The sequence below is a fragment of the Papaver somniferum genome, chromosome 6, assembly GCF_003573695.1.
Source record: "Papaver somniferum cultivar HN1 chromosome 6, ASM357369v1, whole genome shotgun sequence".
Lineage (NCBI taxonomy): Eukaryota > Viridiplantae > Streptophyta > Magnoliopsida > Ranunculales > Papaveraceae > Papaver > Papaver somniferum.
The window spans coordinates 150,946,192-150,962,973 of record NC_039363.1 but is presented as its reverse complement, the minus strand read 5'-3'; the positions used below and the strand labels follow the sequence as shown (position 1 = coordinate 150,962,973).

Sequence of the window (16,782 nt, the reverse complement as noted above, 5' to 3'; positions counted from 1 at the left end):
TAAGTATATTCTAAATCTACTTTGATTTTAGAATGAAAGGTTTAATATCGTGGTTTTATACACAAATTTTGTTAAGATATAGAGCAATACATTCCAACATATATAAACAGTTAGCCGTCCCTGTTGGTGTTCAAAAGAGTATACATTGGTAGAATACACACAATGTTCTACCCCACAAAAGTTGAAAGGTACACATTTTTGGTAGAACCTTTTCCGCTTGGTTGTTTAGTGGTTACAGTTTTGTGAAGAAAATGAATAAGATAACCTGAACATCATGGTCCATCTCTGATAAACATTACACTTCACATAACAAGTTTCAGTGATATATCTTCAACCTATGTTATTCATCCGGTGCGTATGTACCGGGTTAGAGGCTTGTTTATATAATAAGGAATGCAAGCTTTTCCAAACCGTGACTATAATGTTCATGAATTGATTCGAATGAATCAAAATTGATTTTTCTTCAATTATGTCTTGTATACTTCTATGAGAATATAGACAATTGAACAACTCTATAACTAGTTTCATTTGAGTCATTTGAACTAGTTGTGATAAAGATGAACAAGGTTGATATGAAAGTGTTCATATGGCTAACTTCGGTTAACTATTGTTGAGCCAACCAAGTGTACCCGTTTAGGTAAGGTTACCTATATCTAAACGAAGGCTCATTTTATTTGTGTATAACAATCTAAGTTCAATCTAACGATTGAAAGATATTAGCTTGAATGTAATCAGGTTTTCATATAACGGTGAATATTGAATGTTTTTTTTACCAAGGTAGCATTGATTGCAACGCCTGATTTAAGGACTATATAAGGGAGAACTCTTGCAACTGGGAAACCTAATCCCCACATCTCATGTGTGATGCTAGTTGCGACTAAAGTCGATTCTCCTTTAGCCTAGGTTTTTGTGAAACCATTATAGGTTAACGATGTAAAGACTTCATTGGGATTCTGAAGCCAGACCCAACTATTTTTTTGTAGTTGCTATCTCAAGCTTGTTTGTCAAGTTTAGTTGACAAAACTACAAGTCTTGATTTCTAGTCTACTTATAGCTATGTATCGGATTAAGATAGAATGTGTAATTGAGCTTTAGACTTCGACGTTCATCGATTGAAGACGAAGAACTACTAAGGGAAGATTGTGGAACTTCATCAACAAAAGGTATGAACTCATGTATCACTCATAAGTCTATTTCCATTCTATCTTTTATTGAGACAAAAGTCGTATAGCTATATAGACTTTATTTTATACATATTTGATATTGTGGTAATTATATAATTGACACTTCTTTTGATGGGATTCACAAATATCCTTATCCACCAACAATTATGCTCCTCACTTTCTAAAGAGAAATATATTTAGTTGAGAGTTCCAAATTTACCCCTTCTCTGTATTAGAGATATTAGATGTGAAATCCAAACAAAAATTCCAAAGGAAGACAAGGATCGCGAGAGAAGATGAATTCCACCATCGGCACCTCTGCCACCACCAACACCTCCACCACATCCATCATCAGCTCCAACGCCACCTCTTAGTCAAATCCACACTAATTTGTTTCCCTTAATTAGTGTAAAATCCACTAATTTAAAGTAAAATCCACACTATATGAAATTGATTTATCCATAGAATAATCATTTTTAGGACGAAATCTCAACTTGGTTTAGAAGATAAATTTGATGCCTCTTTGTCAACTTCGTTTATGTACAAAAAGAATCCACAAAAACATTTTTGATGCACTAGCAGTTATGATATGTAGTAGTGGAGGTGATGTTGGGTGAGTGTTGGTGGTTTTGAGGCTGGTGTTATAAACTGCAGTGGAACTGGTGATATGAAGGTGGCAAGGACTGGTGGTGATATAGTTGTATGCAGTAAGGAGCAGGTATTGGATATGCATGGTGGAGTTGATTAGTATTAGTATGGATTAGGTACTGGAGATGGGGAGGTGGTTAATTCGGCAGCTTTAAATTTGTTGCATGTAACAAAGGGAGTTTAAATTTGGACCTCCACTATTACTGGCTTGTTAATATTTTGTGTATGTTCGTTGTTTTTTGTTGTGGCCATGCTTGTTTATCCCCTTCTCTTTGTGGTTTTAAGTTTAACTTTACAGTACCATGTCTTCATAGTATATATGCTTATGGTCAAGGAAAATGAGATTCAACTTCTCATTACTTTGGTCTTAATTATTTCGTAATTAATCATTTTTGTTATTGCAGAGTAACACTCTGTCGGAATCTATTGGTAAAACCTTGGACAAAGACGAGTCAGAAGAGGAAAATGAAATTCAACTTCTCAGTAAACGGGTGACTGATATTAGCTCTTCAATCCTCTCTTCAGCACAAAACTAATCATCGCAGTTTCTTCATTTGTATTTTTGTGAGTAACCTTTATTTCTTGATTCAACAATTTTATTTGCTTAAACAATATAAAACTGAATTGTAAAAATATTGAAGTATGTATATTAGACTAACCTATGGTATAATGGTAGCACACTGATCCCATGTCAGAAATGCGTGTTCGATTCACGTTAGGTTCATTTATTTGAGTATACTATTTTTATGAGATCAACTTGGGTTGTTGACACTAGATTTTGGGATCAACTTTGGTTATTGATACCATATTTTGGAACCAACTTTGGTTGTTGATACCATAAACAATCTAATATTTTCTGAATTTTTAATTTTGGGGATCAATTTCGGTTATTGACACCATATTATTTATTTACTTTATTTTCTGATTTTCGTTTTGGGATCAACTTCGGTTGTTGATACCATATTTTTTGGGATCAACTTCGATTGTTGACACCATATTTTTTTTCTTTTTATTTTCGAATTTTTGCTTGTGGGATCAACTACGGTTGTTATACCGTATTATGATAATTTTTTCTTCTCATTTTTTTTTTTGGGATCAACTTCGGTTGTTGACCCATATTTTGGGTATCAACTTCGGTTGTTGACGCCATATTTTCTTCTTCTTATTTTCAGATTTTTGTTTTAGGGATCAACTTTGGTTGTTGACACAACCTGCAGTGGTGGCGGTGGCGGTGTTCCAGTGGTGGTGGTTCGGTGGTGGAGTGGTGGTGGCGGTTAGTAGGTGGTGTTCATTGAGAAGTGATGGTGGAATGGTAGTTTAATGTTGTTGTTGGTGGTGGATATGTGGTGGTGCTAATGGTGGTGGAATGGTGGTGGTAGCCGCCGTGAAGTGGTAGAGAAAGAAATTTATTGTATTTTGAAATAAAAATAAATATTATATGGGTGAGGGTATTAAGGTAATCTATTTTTAAATGGATAATGTTTTCAAATGGTAGGGGTATATTTATTATTGTATAAGGGTGTATTTATTGGGTGTTTAAACTAGGGATATATAATTAATTTATCCTATTGATATTTCGAGCTGAGATTAACTCACTTACGTATTTCTCGAAATATGTATTGGTAAGCTTTCGCTTTAGCCAAGTTCATCTTTTATTCTTGAAGAAAGTCAAAATATGATCATGTGAAAATCGCCTGGTAACATCTTACATGATTTGTGTGAGACAGTCATTTGATGTAGACTCAGAATATTTCGTATTGATCTATTGATCACTTGAAAATTGCTTTGAAGCTAATAGCTTGTGTGAGACAACTATTCCCGTCTTCTAAGAGTGTTTCAATGATTGAAATGGTAGTTTAGAACAGTTAACCATTGATTGGATATAGCACATTATGCGTACTTGTATGCTAATTGTTGCATGTTACTCCAAGTCCGGGAACCATAGTATGCATACCCGTATGCGTATTGGCTTAACAGTCGAAGTCTGGGAACTTAGTACGCACACCCGTATGCGTACTGGCTTAACAGTTCAAGTCCGGGAATTTAATATGCATACCCGTTTGCATACTAATTCAACTGAGTTGGTCGTGAACGACAGTATGCATACCTGTTCGCATACTGGTGGACATACCAAGTCCATAACTCTAAGTAGGCGTACCCGTTTGCATACTTGAGTGAGCTAAGTTCTAAAATTGGTTTGTTCATGAACAAATACATTTATATAATAAGGAATGCAATATTTTGCAAACCGTGGCTATAATGTTCATGAATTGATTCGAGTGAATCAAAATCGATTTTGCTTCATTTGTGTCTTGTATACTTCTATGAGAATATAAATAATTGAACAACTCTATAACTAGTTTCATTTGAGATTTGAACTAGTTGTGATAAATAAGAACAAGGTTGATATGAAAGTGTTCATATGGATAACTTTGGTTAACTATTGTTGAGCCAACCAAGTGTACACGTTTAGGTACGATTTAAATTTTGATCTTAAAAGTCATCCTGAAATTTTGTTCCCAAACTAACTTATGACTTTTCAAGGTAGTTAAGTGTCGAAAAATAATTTTTCGTAACATGTTTGGCAACCAAAAGTAGATTTTAATAGCAAAAGGTTCTAGAAGTCATTACACGATTTTGTTCCCGACCAAACTTTACAGCCTATTTAACAGGGCTTCATTGGGGCCCTGGAAAATAATTAGGGGCCCTATCTACAAGACAAAAAAGGTCATGAAACAATAATTGGGGGTTATCTCTTATCCCATTTTTAAAAAAATGGCTAAACTACCCTAAATCATTAGTGTTAATTGAGTTGATTAGTTGTTAATCTTACTTAATTTGATTTTAACCTTTTTATTTTCAAATTTTTTGTTTGCAATTTTTTTTCTTTCTTTTTGCCGAGATTTCTATGAAAAATCGTCATGGAGGTGAAGTGTTTCATTGACGACCCTCAAGAGTCGTTACTATTTCAAAAACGACTCTTCAGACGACTCTCAACAGTCGTTAACGCATATAAAATGGTCGTTATTATCTTCAGAGAGTTATTAATGGCGGAAATACATTAAAGGGTCGTAATAGTATTGAATAAGACCATGACGACCCTTTGATGTATTTTTCCGCCATTAATGACTCTCCGGAGAAGATAACAACCCTTTTATATGCATTAACGATTGTTTAGAGTCGTCATTGTTGAGGGTCGTTTTTCAATTATTAACGACTATTGAGGGTCGTCAATGAAACAATGACTACTCTGGAGGGTCGTTTTTGAAATAGTAACGACTCTTGAGACTCGTCAATGAAACACTTCACTACCATGACGATTTTTCACACAAATCTCGTCAAAAGAAATTAAAAAAAAAATAAAAAATAAAAAAAATTAAAACTAAAAAAAGTAAAAATTAATAGGTTAACATGTGTCACAATCCTAACGGTTGGAGTAATCTAGTCTTTTCATTGTATTTAGACACCCCTTATCCTCTTCCCATGAGTGGGGATAGGAATCTAGGGCCTTAATTAGTTTTCGGGGACCCCAATTAAGCCCCGCTATTTAACTTAATCTACCCATCCGCTAGATGCAAATTTTATTGACTGTTATTAAACACGTATGCCAAACTTGAAACCCCATCTGGTAGTGGATTGGATCCGGGCGGGGCAACATATTACAATGATTCCATCACCCGCCCACCCTAAGTGACCGACTTAAAAGCTTACATTGTCTAGTACGGCGGTTAAGGCATCCCCTTTAGTGCATAGTGCGGGCGAGAGGTGGGGGTTCGATTCCCACTAGGAAAGGTTGGAACGGCTTCGGATCACTTGTCTCCGGTTTCCGTGTCTCTTTGTGTCCCACCGTTAAATTGTCGACATGTGTCCACTTAATCTTGCTTTAAATATGAAATCGGTGAGTAGTTAGGAATTTGAGTTATTAAAGGAAACAAAACTCAAAAATATCTTGGCTTACCATTTTTGGTTGAAAATTTTAAATTATTTCTCCTCAGGCATGCTCCAAGGAACTGAATTCTCCGTCATCCCGTTACTCTCATGTGCAGTTCATTGTCTTGAATTTTCAAGACATTGCAAGTTTGCAACTAATAATACCGGAATTCTTTAGTTTCTGTCAACTCTGCCATTACCATGATCACAATTTTAAGTTAACTTCGGCATTGAAGAAAATCCAAACTAATAGTTAATCGTCATCCTGATGGGTCAATGGTCTATAACATTGTCCATTATGATGTTAATATGGAATGCTACAATTATTAGTACTCCCTGTTGTATTTCCCTGTTTGATCAGAACATGTTTGTATTTCAAAGCAAAAAAATGGATCAAAAACTATGATATCTTCATCAGGATAATGAGCTTGATCAGTACTAGTGTTGCTTAATAGTCCATCACGGAACACGTTCAAGTATTTGATCACCATTGGTTGACCTATTTCCATTGAGGATGTTGAATTCATTTGAAGATTCTCATAAGAAGATTCCCATTAGAAGATCATGGAACACTTTTTGGTTTCATTTTTATGGTTAATATTCCTTGTTTCATGAAATCAAACAGGCACCATACACAAGTAACCAGGTAAGAATATATTTTGATCTCGAAATGGGTTCGTTTCAGGATATTATCGAATATGGTAAGTAAATATATTCTTAAGTTTTTTTTCTTCTTTAATTACTCAGTTTAGTAGCTGTTCACAGATTTTGTATTTATGGTAAATATTAATGAACACATGTCGACTTTACAGCGGTGGGACACGAAGAAACACCGGAACGGAGGACAGGTGATCCGGAGCCGGTTGGAACCTCCATTTTCTCCAATTTCCTTTATGGATGGAGCAAGATTGGATCTTGCTGATGGGTGGGTGGCGGTTGGATTAGCAGTGGGCCTAGTCCAGCTTGCTAGGTCTGCTCAGAGGATGGCCCTGCTGTGCCGTATAAAAGAAAAAAAAAAAAGAAAGGCTCACATTTTTCAAACATCAAACCCTAATAAGCCCCCGCAACTCTGAGAACTATTCATTCAGGGTTTTAGATTGACTTTCAATATGGCACCAGAAGGAGAAGATGAAGAAATGAAAACGTTTAAGGATTTAGGTTTATGTGAACAACTAGCTGAAGCCTGTGACACTCTAGGTTGGAAAAACCCGTCCAAAATCCAAGCTGAAGCTATCCCTCATGCTCTTGAAGGTATATAATTTAGGGTTTACGAATACACAATTGATTTCTTTTATCAATTCAAAAATTATGGTTTTCGGGGTTTAATATGACTAATTTGCTGGTATTATCAGGGAAGGATTTGATTGGGCTTGCGCAAACTGGTTCTGGAAAAACTGGAGCGTTTGCACTTCCTATTCTAAATGCCCTAATAGAGGCTCCTCAAGCATTCTTTGCTTGTGTGCTGTCGCCAACACGGTAAAATTTCTGATGTTTACTGGTTATCTAAATTGTATATGATAACTAGGTTTTCTTTATTGTTTTTCTTGTAACTTTGTTTTTTTTTTGAACTACTTTAGTGAGCTAGCAATTCAGATTGCTGAACAGTTTGAAGCTTTGGGATCTGGTGTAGGCGTCAAGTGTGCAGTGGTAAGTGTTTTTGTTTAAGACTTCACGTGTCATTTTCAACTATGGAATCTTACGTTCAAATATCTCAATTCATGAATTTTGTCAGATGGAGATTTTATTCGGCAAGAAAGTTGGTTATTTTTACTATATGTCTATATCAATTTAGATTTTATCATGGTACTTCCATGCCGTATGCAAATAAAATTATCCCAGCAACAGTTGGTTAAGTCAATTGTTCAGCCGACTGATGTTTGTCGTCAAACACAAACATGCAGTTCTCCTTTTCTGGTACAAGCATTTGTCTATGTGAATGAGAAACCCTTGTCTTGAAAGCTATATCATACTAACAAATTACTCATCAGACGTTGTTTACTTGTTTGTGCTTCTTGATTTTTCTTTTCTTGGATCTTCTCCCTTGATTGCTGGAGCTTGTACTCCTTAGTATGCAACGTTGGGGTAACTTGGAAGCAACGTTTGACAAGGAACCGGATTATCTGATTCTCTTTGCTATAAGTCGTATCACTGAAGTTATGCTTTGTTCGTACCCTTGATAATGTTAATGCACATGATGTTCCTCTTTTTCCCATAAATCAAGTTCATAGTAAAATTTTCTCGGGGTTTAACTTCCTGGATGGAATTAGTTGTTCATCGGGTTTCGATACTATACACCAAATCTGCTAAGCGCTTCTTCTACTTGTCAACAAGTGGGAAATTTACTTGAAAACTAGAAACTAGAAAGAAAAAAAAACAGTTAGGAGTGGCTCAGAAAGAAGGAATTTGGTCATGCTCAAATTCCTCAACTTGTTTACTCTCTTTTTCTTTTTACTGGATATAACTTTGTTACTATCTAACGCACTCTGTATTTCATATTAAGTACATAGAATAGAGGAGGCGGTAGCTTTATTAACTTCCTCCAGAAATCATTTTGCAGCTTGTTGGAGGGGTCGACATCATGCAACAGTCGATTAACCTTGCAAAGAGGCCACACATAATTGTAAGTCCTGACTTCTAAGCAAAACTTATTTATGATATTTAGTTCCATTAACGTAGAAAAGATGATCATTGATAATTCTGCAATGTGGATACTAGTTCATGAAACCGTGGACTGTTGATATTGATTTTCTTGTAAGTGGCTTTTTGCCTTTTTTTTCCCTTCAGAAAACCCTTAGTAACGTTTGCTCTGACAACTCACTGCATTCCTGCCACCAGGTCTGTTATTGGTCGAAATTTTCCTATCTTGATGTGTATGTGTACATCTGAATTGTTCAGTGCTAAACTGTTGCTGCTATGATTTACTTTACTTGTAATCTTCTATCAAAGATCTTAAGCTGCACATTTATTTTGCAATAAATTGGCAAAATAACTAAAATTTCCCAGTAAGACTCAGTTTTGGGTTGATCGCTCTTGGGCAATTTATTATCGACTCCCAAAAAATGTGTGGTAGAAGTGTACTTCCATGTTTATGTATCAATTGCTTTTAATCAGATTCGTTATTGTTTTTTTGAAGGTGGGAACGCCTGGGCGTCTTGTAGATCATCTGTCAAATACAAAGGGTTTTAGTCTCCGCACTTTAAAATACTTGGTATATCCTCCTCCTCTCTCTCTCTCTCATATTCTTTTGTTACTAATCACGTAGCTACCTACTTCCGTGTCTTTCTATTTTCAATAAAAAGTAAAGGGCCTTAATTGGATATGTGGTCTTATTTCTTATGATTTTTGTACGTGCCTCTTCGCTGTCATTGTTTGACCTAATTTCTCCAAACGTCTGTTAGTAATGTGGTTTGTGTTTTCAACAGGTCCTGGATGAGGCGGATAGGTTGCTGAATGAGGACTTTGAGAAAACAATCGACGATATTTTGAAGGCTATTCCTCGGGAGCGTAGAACATATTTATTTTCTGCTACTATGACCAAAAAGGTGAACTTGAGATTTTTTTTGTTTCATGATTTTCCCTCGAGGAAGCAACGGAAATTTGGTTCCTTTACATCCTATCTTGCCTATGTTAGAAAGTCATTGAAAAAGAATTTTGCTTAGGTAGAAGCTGGAAGCCTACCACAAATCTAAGTTTCCGTAACTTTTTTTATTTAGAATTTGAATTGGGATTTCATCTTCATTTTCAAGAATTAAATGGTCAAAGCGAAAAGTGCTTTTCTCTTAAATTCTATGTCTCATACAACGAAGGTAGAATTGAATCACACTCAACTAAGCAAAAACATTTGGTGGAGTGTTGCAGAGTTGGAAGTCTTTGTTGCATGTTAGACAGAAAAGTGTTTTGCCATTGTTCCGTACCTGAATTACCATTTAGTAAGCTTGTGTGGTTCCACCTCTTTGATGTATCATGTTAAGACGCTGCATTTCTGTCTAGTAGTTTGCTTTGAATTTCTTGTTGTCGTGCTCGTGGTTTCTGACGCTCGGATAAAGTTCTCAAAATCCTTTTGTTTTTCCTTGTAGATTAAAAGCGATAAAAGGATCCTTTAGATAATTTCTATCTATAGTTTTTGACTGTTTGGGGAATGTTCTTAGGTTTAGGATACAGAAAGTTGAAATTGTGTCTTATTTAGTAGACTCTAGATTCTGACCGTATGCACTTTGTGTTTGCTGATATATGTTGCCGGCTGATTTGATTAAGAATTTGTCTGATCTAAAAATTATTACCATTGAGCAGGTAAAAAAGCTCCAACGTGCATGTCTGAGGAATCCCGTGAAGGTATGTTTGAAAAATACTTTTTTAGTTTTTTGTTTTTCACGCATCTTAAATGGAATGTCGAAGTCCGGGTGGATGGTGTTTTGTTTTGCACAACTTTTGGTTGAAATAATTTGTTTCCGATCATTTCAGATTGAAGCAGCATCTAAATATTCGACTGTTGATACGCTAAAGCAACAATATCGTTTTGTTCCTGCGAAGTACAAGGTTTTTACTTAGTTCCCTTTAAATGATGTGCTTGTTACCCATATGTTTTGGCGACGTTCGTTAAATGAGGTCCATGAATCAACTCTACCTATGGGTAGTTATGTTTAATATATGCCAAATAATTTTACAATAGCACGATAAGTCTTATTTATATGTCACCTTGTGACAGGATTGCTACCTTGTATTTATTCTGAGCGAGATGTCTGGAAGCACGTCAATGGTTTTTACTCGCACATGTGAGGCAACTCGTCTTCTAGCTTTGCTTCTGCGAAATCTTGGTTTAAGGGCCATCCCTATTAGTGGTCAAATGAGTCAGGTACTCTTTTTGTTTCTTCTCATACTCCTACCATCGAATGTGTACTTGTGATAAAATCTAGCTTCAATTATATGTGGAAGTATGCTTAAAAATAAATATGGAAGTATCAAAATCAAGTCGATTTCTGCTAAATATTCCTTACTTTCCCCTTGTTCTGCTCTCTTGTTTCTTTTCAACTGGCATGACTAAGATTCTGCTCAGGAATTGTAAAATCGGTTTCAGGGGCTTTCCTTCACCCTGGCGAAACGCATTAGAAAAAAACCCTGCAAACTATATGAACTAGAGGGGTGATCACCAGGGAGAGAAAAAAGACAACACTACGAACGTGCAAGTCATCACCAGAGTAACTAAAAAATCCAAACAATTTTACTTTTCACAGAAAAATTGAAGTAATCACAATAACTATAATACTTTTGAATGGTTCAATTTACCTTTACAGTTTGCGACAGTATCCAAACCCATGTTGGTCGACATGTATGAATAATCAGATAATCTTATGTGTGGTTAAAGAACCCATGACTCAACTTGCTTTTTGGAATTCATCCTACAGGCCAAGAGACTTGGAGCCTTGAACAAGTTTAAGGCAGGAGAATGTAATATTCTTTTGTGTACTGATGTTGCAAGTCGAGGTCTTGACATTCCTTCTGTGGACATGGTTATAAACTACGATATACCTACCAACTCCAAGGTTAGTTTTCTTTAAGATATTAAAATCATTTAATTGTAATGTGGAATTTTCGCTGTACAAAATTTAAATTATATTGATTGCTGGTGAATCACATTAACAATGCTGAGCCGAAAATTGCAAATGCATTTACGAATTCTCAGTACCAACAACCATCTTTTATATTTTCACCAAGATTTTCTCATAGTAATACAAAGCTCATTACTCAACAAGTTGCTATTCAGCTAATCATTAAAAATGAATTTGTAAACAGGATTACATCCACCGAGTGGGTAGAACTGCACGTGCTGGAAGATCTGGGGTTGCAATCTCTCTAGTCAATCAATATGAACTGGAGTGGTATATTCAAATTGAGAAGCTCATTGGTAAGAAACATTTTTGAATCTGCTTGGGACAAAATAAAATAAACTTAAAGCGTGCCAGAGAAGCAGCTAATATCGACTATCTAACCCTATGGATATTTCAGGCAAAAAGCTTCCAGAATTTCCTGCTCAAGAAGAAGAAGTACTGCTCTTGCTGGAGCGTGTCACAGAAGCCAGAAGAATATCCATCACGGTAAAACTTCTTAAACTATGTTATTATTTTAAGTTAATGAATTGTATATTGGTGTTCGTCGTATGCTGTCATATTTGTCAATGCTCGAAGGCTGGAAATACCAATAGGCAGCAAGGAAGTAATTTTTGGTCAAATTTACGTCAGTTTTTTCTTTTCTTTTCCACGTCTTTTTTTTTTGTTCCGGTTGAAATGTCGCGTTCCTTGAGATCTGCAAGAAAAACCACAAAAGCATATGAATATATCTTGTTACTTTTTTATATACAAATTCAATATTTTCCTAAAATCATGTACGTAATGCACACGTTTATTAGTCATAAATTTGTGTACTGCAGAAAAATGCAAGTCACGGTACTATCACAATTGCTAGACTCTCAGTTTAGCACTACAATTGTTGAACTTCTTGGTGCAACATAGACTAAGGGTGTTGTCTTGTAAATTTACCTCTCTTCGAACTATTATTGTTCCCCAAGAACTCTAGTACTAATAGTAGATGTAGTTTATACATGAGTCATTTTAGATGTGGCTATTACATTGGTTGTTGCTACTTGAGAATTTTGTTTATGAAGTTTACTTGCTGTTTGCTTTCAGTAACCCGAAAGTTTATTGGGTGTGCAGAAACTCAAAGAGAGCGGAGGCAGACACAAAAGAAGAGGGGCAGAAGATGACGGTGAGGAAATCGACAAATATGTATCAAACAAGAAGGGCGGAGGAGTACGAGGAGGAGGGCGAGGAAGAGGAGGCCGAGGCGGAGGAGAAGGAAGATCAAAGAAGGCGAGGCACGAATGAATGGATGGCCGAGGAAAAGATTTGCTCATGTTCCTTTAATGGAAAAAAAAAGACAAGTAAAACCATATAGTATTTTCTCATGTTCCTCTAGAATATAAAGGAACCATCCATTGTTTATGAAATTCGTTTCGACCCTGATGTAAAGATTTGCAGTTAAGAGTTATGCAAATGCAGTTTTGTTCGTGCACTAATGTTTGGTTTTCCTAAAGAGAACAACCTATCTCACTTCAACAGCTATTGGTTTTGTAAGTGGTAAGGTAACATTAAATTTCTGTATATTTTCTGCAACACGGCAATATGACTTGCCCAGAAATAGGTTTCTGTTTTTTCCAGCCTCAATTTTAAATCCCCATCAGTGGGTCTCTGTTTTGCAAAATCCTTCGTCATTTCAAGTACTTTCTTTTGCATAGTTGAGCCCTACTTTCATACATGGAGCTGCACCCATGTTCTGTTTCTGTACGAACATTAAAGCGTTTCCTCTTTTTCCTTGGGGTTAAAGTCAAAAACTCTATCATGATCGCCAAACTCAGAAAACATTTTGTTGTTTTATTCATTACTCATCTTGCCACAATTTACTCTCTTAACTTCTGGCACCAACTATGAGCAAACGCAAACATCCATTACTTGCACTAAATCAAAAAACTAGCTCTCTTCAAGTCCAACGACTCCAACCTACTTATTATTACACAAATTCAAGTTTTCTTTGAAAACACTACTTGCCAAGATAATTACACTATCTTCTCTATATACAAAATTCATATCACCTTGGCTCTTCACCAAATCAAAGTTCCCTCTAGATTCCCTTGGTAACTTACATTAGCTTCTTCTCATTTTCCTCAAAACCATGAATCCATCATATGGAAACAGATCTTCATCTAAAAATAGTACAGGCAGTACTAGTGGTCAAAGAAACACCTCGACTCAAACCAAGAACAACGATGGTGGAAGCAACTCTTCTGGTACCTCTTATCATCCAGGTACCCACGATGATACCGTTTACATGGGAGGACCTGGTTTCTGTCAGATCGTCCACAACCACCTTGTTCAAAATGAACAGATTGTAAGTATGAACCTTTAAACATTATTGTTACTTCTTAAATTGATATCATGTTGATATATTGTTATATTCTTTTGGCAAACAAATCAAGGTTTTCTGAAACAAACCCTTTTATCTGTGTGTAGAGGATCCCACAAAGGTTTATAAGGGAGTATGGAGATGATTTGTCTAATCATGCGGTTCTTACTGTTTCCGGTGGAAAAGAGTGGTTTGTTGAAATGAAAAGAGACTCAAACTCTGATGATGGTGGTGTTTATTTGAAGAATGGTTTAAAAGAATTCTACAAAAGTTACTCAATAACCCCAGGGACTTTTTTGGTGTTTAAATATGAAGGAAATTCTCATTTTGAAGTTGTTATATTTCAAATGAGTGGTACTGAGATCGACTACTCTTCCTTCAACAACAACAACCACATGGAAGAAACCTCGAGCCAGACCGACACCATCGATGACAAAGATGATTATTACGTCGAAGCTTCAGGTTTGTTTATAAACTGTGAATTAAAGTAAACTCTTAATTAACATAAACTTAAGTTAACTAAACATGTGATTATTTGACTGTTGTTAATGTCTAATTAATGTAAGCAGATGACAATGACGATAATGATGAATCTGGGGATGATAGCGATGATGAAGAATGTGAACAAATCAGAGTTGGTTTAACGAGGGAGAAGAATAGAAGTATCACTGCTAGAGGTCTGGAAACACATGATAGAGCAATTGGTATAAAGAGGGGTTTTAAGTCATCAAAGCAGTACCCATTCTTCGCAATTGGTTTACAACCATCCTATGTTAATCACAAATATTTGGTGAGATAATTTCTGCTTCTTTTAATATCTCTAATTAGAACTTACTAATTTAGAACTAGTTAACATCGTATCCTTGACGGTGGTCTATTGACTAACAAATGCAGAAGATTGTTTAAATCAGTATGATTAATTTTTTTTGTGTGTGTGTGATTGTGAAGCCCATACCATCAGATTTTGAAGGGAAGGAGGAGTTGGGGAAACTAGAGACCATAAGTCTGAATGTTGTGGAAGATTATGGACGCTCATGGATTGTCCACATATTTACTAATGGTCGAGATCTGCAGGGAATTAGATTTTGCAAAGGTGTTTCTAGATTTCTCAGAGACAACAATTTGAAAGAAGGGGATGTTTGTGTATTCGAAATGGTGACGAAAAAGAAGTCCTCGTCTATTGAATATGCAAGAGTTCATATTTTCCGAAGCTAAACCGATTATGCATCTCTCATGTTCTTAGGATGTAATTGCGATACCATTTGTTGTTTTCATCTTTCTAGATCATTATTATTACAACTAGAAATGACTTTACTTCTTCATTTTATAAGAACAGTAAAGATATAATAGAAAAGAGATGCCTAAGAAAACTTATTATGGAGGTTTATGCATGTTTTTTTAATTTACTTTTGGATGCGTATTTCCTACTAGGTAATAAGCGTTCTGAATTGAATTGAATCATAAAGCTAAAGCTATGCAAGGGTTTATAGACAGTGAGACAATGCCTTGACTTCCTAAGCAATTTGTGAGATTTTTGGCTAGCATTAACATTGCTTATTTTTTTACTTGAATTTGGTTAACATATAGAGAGTATAATTTTTATTCTAAGTGAAGCGAATTTGCCATTTAACCTGCTAACCTCTGCGAAATTGTGAAGTGATTTGAAGTCCTCTTTGCTTTCGTGTAAAATGGAAAGACAAGTAACTCTTATGCATTTGAACGGGTGAAAGGATTAGTAATTTTTTTATTTTTTTTTCCTTACATAACCAACGGATTAGTAATTGGTGAAGAAAATAAGTTTTATGTTTGTTTTTATTTTTGGTGTGAACTTAAATTGGGACTAATAGCCCGTTTAAATACCATTTAAGAAGTTATTTTTCGACTTCTAAAGCAAAAAGTAAAAAATTAGTTTGGTTTCACAATTTTCAGAATAACTTTAAAAGAAAAAAAGTTAACTTTTTGTGAAGCAGAAGTCAGAGCAAAAATATTTAAAAAGTTGATTTTTTTTTTGCTTCTAGAAGTCGTTATGATTTCAAACGAACTTCTGGGTTTTTTCTATTTACTCGCCGAGTCTTGACTAACTCGGACCGAGTCACGAATCACGAGTAACTCGACATGATAGGGTCAAAGTCGTAAAATCAGTTTTTAAACACTTTTATAAAGGACCGATTTGCATGTTAAGGGGTGATGGTTTTTCGTTTATCTCTCTACCAATTTTAGCTCTACGACTCATTCTTGTGGATCCTTTTAACCTGTTCATCAAAATCACCGAAAAATCTCAAAAACCCCCGAGATCTCTATACCTGATTCTCTAATTATCCCTCTCAATTGCTCACTGATCACCTCTCTTTCACTAAAGGATTTCTTTTCATTTCATCAAGACGATTTCATTACAAGAACATTTAGAATGCATCAAATAAAAACAGAAAACACACTAAATTCTGATCTTAGATACCCCCATGGATCGAAAATCACCCTTCTAATTACTTTTAGTTTCTGCTGTCTTCCCCTTCTATCCCCTCTTCACCCTCTTCTTCTTCTTAGCATGAAGCCGGTCTTTCTCAGCACTCTTGCTTCGAGTTCGAGAAGAGACAACATCAGGAGCACTAACAGAAACTCGCTCTGCAGTAGAAACCCTTTTCTTGCAACTCAAATCAAACCTAGACGTCGACGAAAAAAAGAAGAGGTGCAATTTTCTGGAAAAGCTTCATCATGAGTCACATTAGCATCGCGATTGTTAGAACATTTCTCGGTCGAACTCGTATGCGTTGCTATCTCAAGCATGTTTGTCAATGTTAGTGATCAAAACTATAAGTCTTGATTTCTAGTCTACTTATAGTTAAGTCTCGGACTAGGATAGAAAGTGCAGTTGAGCTCAAGACTCCATGGCGATCATCATACAAAGACGAAGAACTACTCAAGGAACTGGTGGAACTTCATTGACTAAAAGGTATGTGGATACTTAAACTTATCTATCACTCAAAAGTCTATCTACTCTATCTCCTATCTTGAGATAAAAGTCGTTTTGTTATATAGACTTTGATTATACACATTTGCTATTTCGAGCCGAGTTTATCTCGCCTATTTA

General features: G+C 35.7%; 2 protein-coding genes across 2 annotated transcripts; both read left to right on the top strand.

Moving 5' to 3' along the window:
• The first annotated feature begins 6,583 nt into the window (after positions 1-6,583).
• Positions 6,584-12,958, top strand: LOC113289799 (DEAD-box ATP-dependent RNA helicase 10-like). The gene is made up of 13 exons (XM_026539175.1): positions 6,584-6,992; positions 7,094-7,217; positions 7,319-7,388; positions 8,299-8,361; positions 8,875-8,949; positions 9,164-9,283; positions 10,032-10,073; positions 10,203-10,277; positions 10,447-10,593; positions 11,144-11,281; positions 11,532-11,643; positions 11,745-11,833; positions 12,449-12,958. The coding sequence occupies exons 1-13, from the start codon at positions 6,851-6,853 to the stop codon at positions 12,617-12,619; spliced, it is 1,368 nt and encodes a 455-aa protein (XP_026394960.1). The 5' UTR covers positions 6,584-6,850; the 3' UTR covers positions 12,620-12,958.
• A 242-nt stretch (positions 12,959-13,200) lies between these two features.
• LOC113289800 (B3 domain-containing transcription factor VRN1-like) lies at positions 13,201-15,081 on the top strand. The gene is made up of 4 exons (XM_026539176.1): positions 13,201-13,679; positions 13,802-14,156; positions 14,264-14,484; positions 14,643-15,081. Exons 1-4 carry the CDS (start codon positions 13,464-13,466, stop codon positions 14,907-14,909), a joined length of 1,059 nt encoding a protein of 352 aa, XP_026394961.1. The 5' UTR covers positions 13,201-13,463; the 3' UTR covers positions 14,910-15,081.
• Positions 15,082-16,782: the final 1,701 nt, after the last annotated feature.

Coding starts and splice junctions, on each gene's coding strand:
- LOC113289799 (XM_026539175.1), top strand. CDS start 6,851: ATGGCACCAGAAGGAGAAGATGAAGAAATGAAAACGTTTAAGGATTTA. Junction 10,074..10,202: donor GTCTGAGGAATCCCGTGAAG/GTATGTTTGAAA, acceptor CGATCATTTCAG/ATTGAAGCAGCATCTAAATA. Junction 11,644..11,744: donor TCAAATTGAGAAGCTCATTG/GTAAGAAACATT, acceptor TGGATATTTCAG/GCAAAAAGCTTCCAGAATTT.
- LOC113289800 (XM_026539176.1), top strand. CDS start 13,464: ATGAATCCATCATATGGAAACAGATCTTCATCTAAAAATAGTACAGGC. Junction 13,680..13,801: donor TTGTTCAAAATGAACAGATT/GTAAGTATGAAC, acceptor ATCTGTGTGTAG/AGGATCCCACAAAGGTTTAT. Junction 14,157..14,263: donor TTATTACGTCGAAGCTTCAG/GTTTGTTTATAA, acceptor TAATGTAAGCAG/ATGACAATGACGATAATGAT.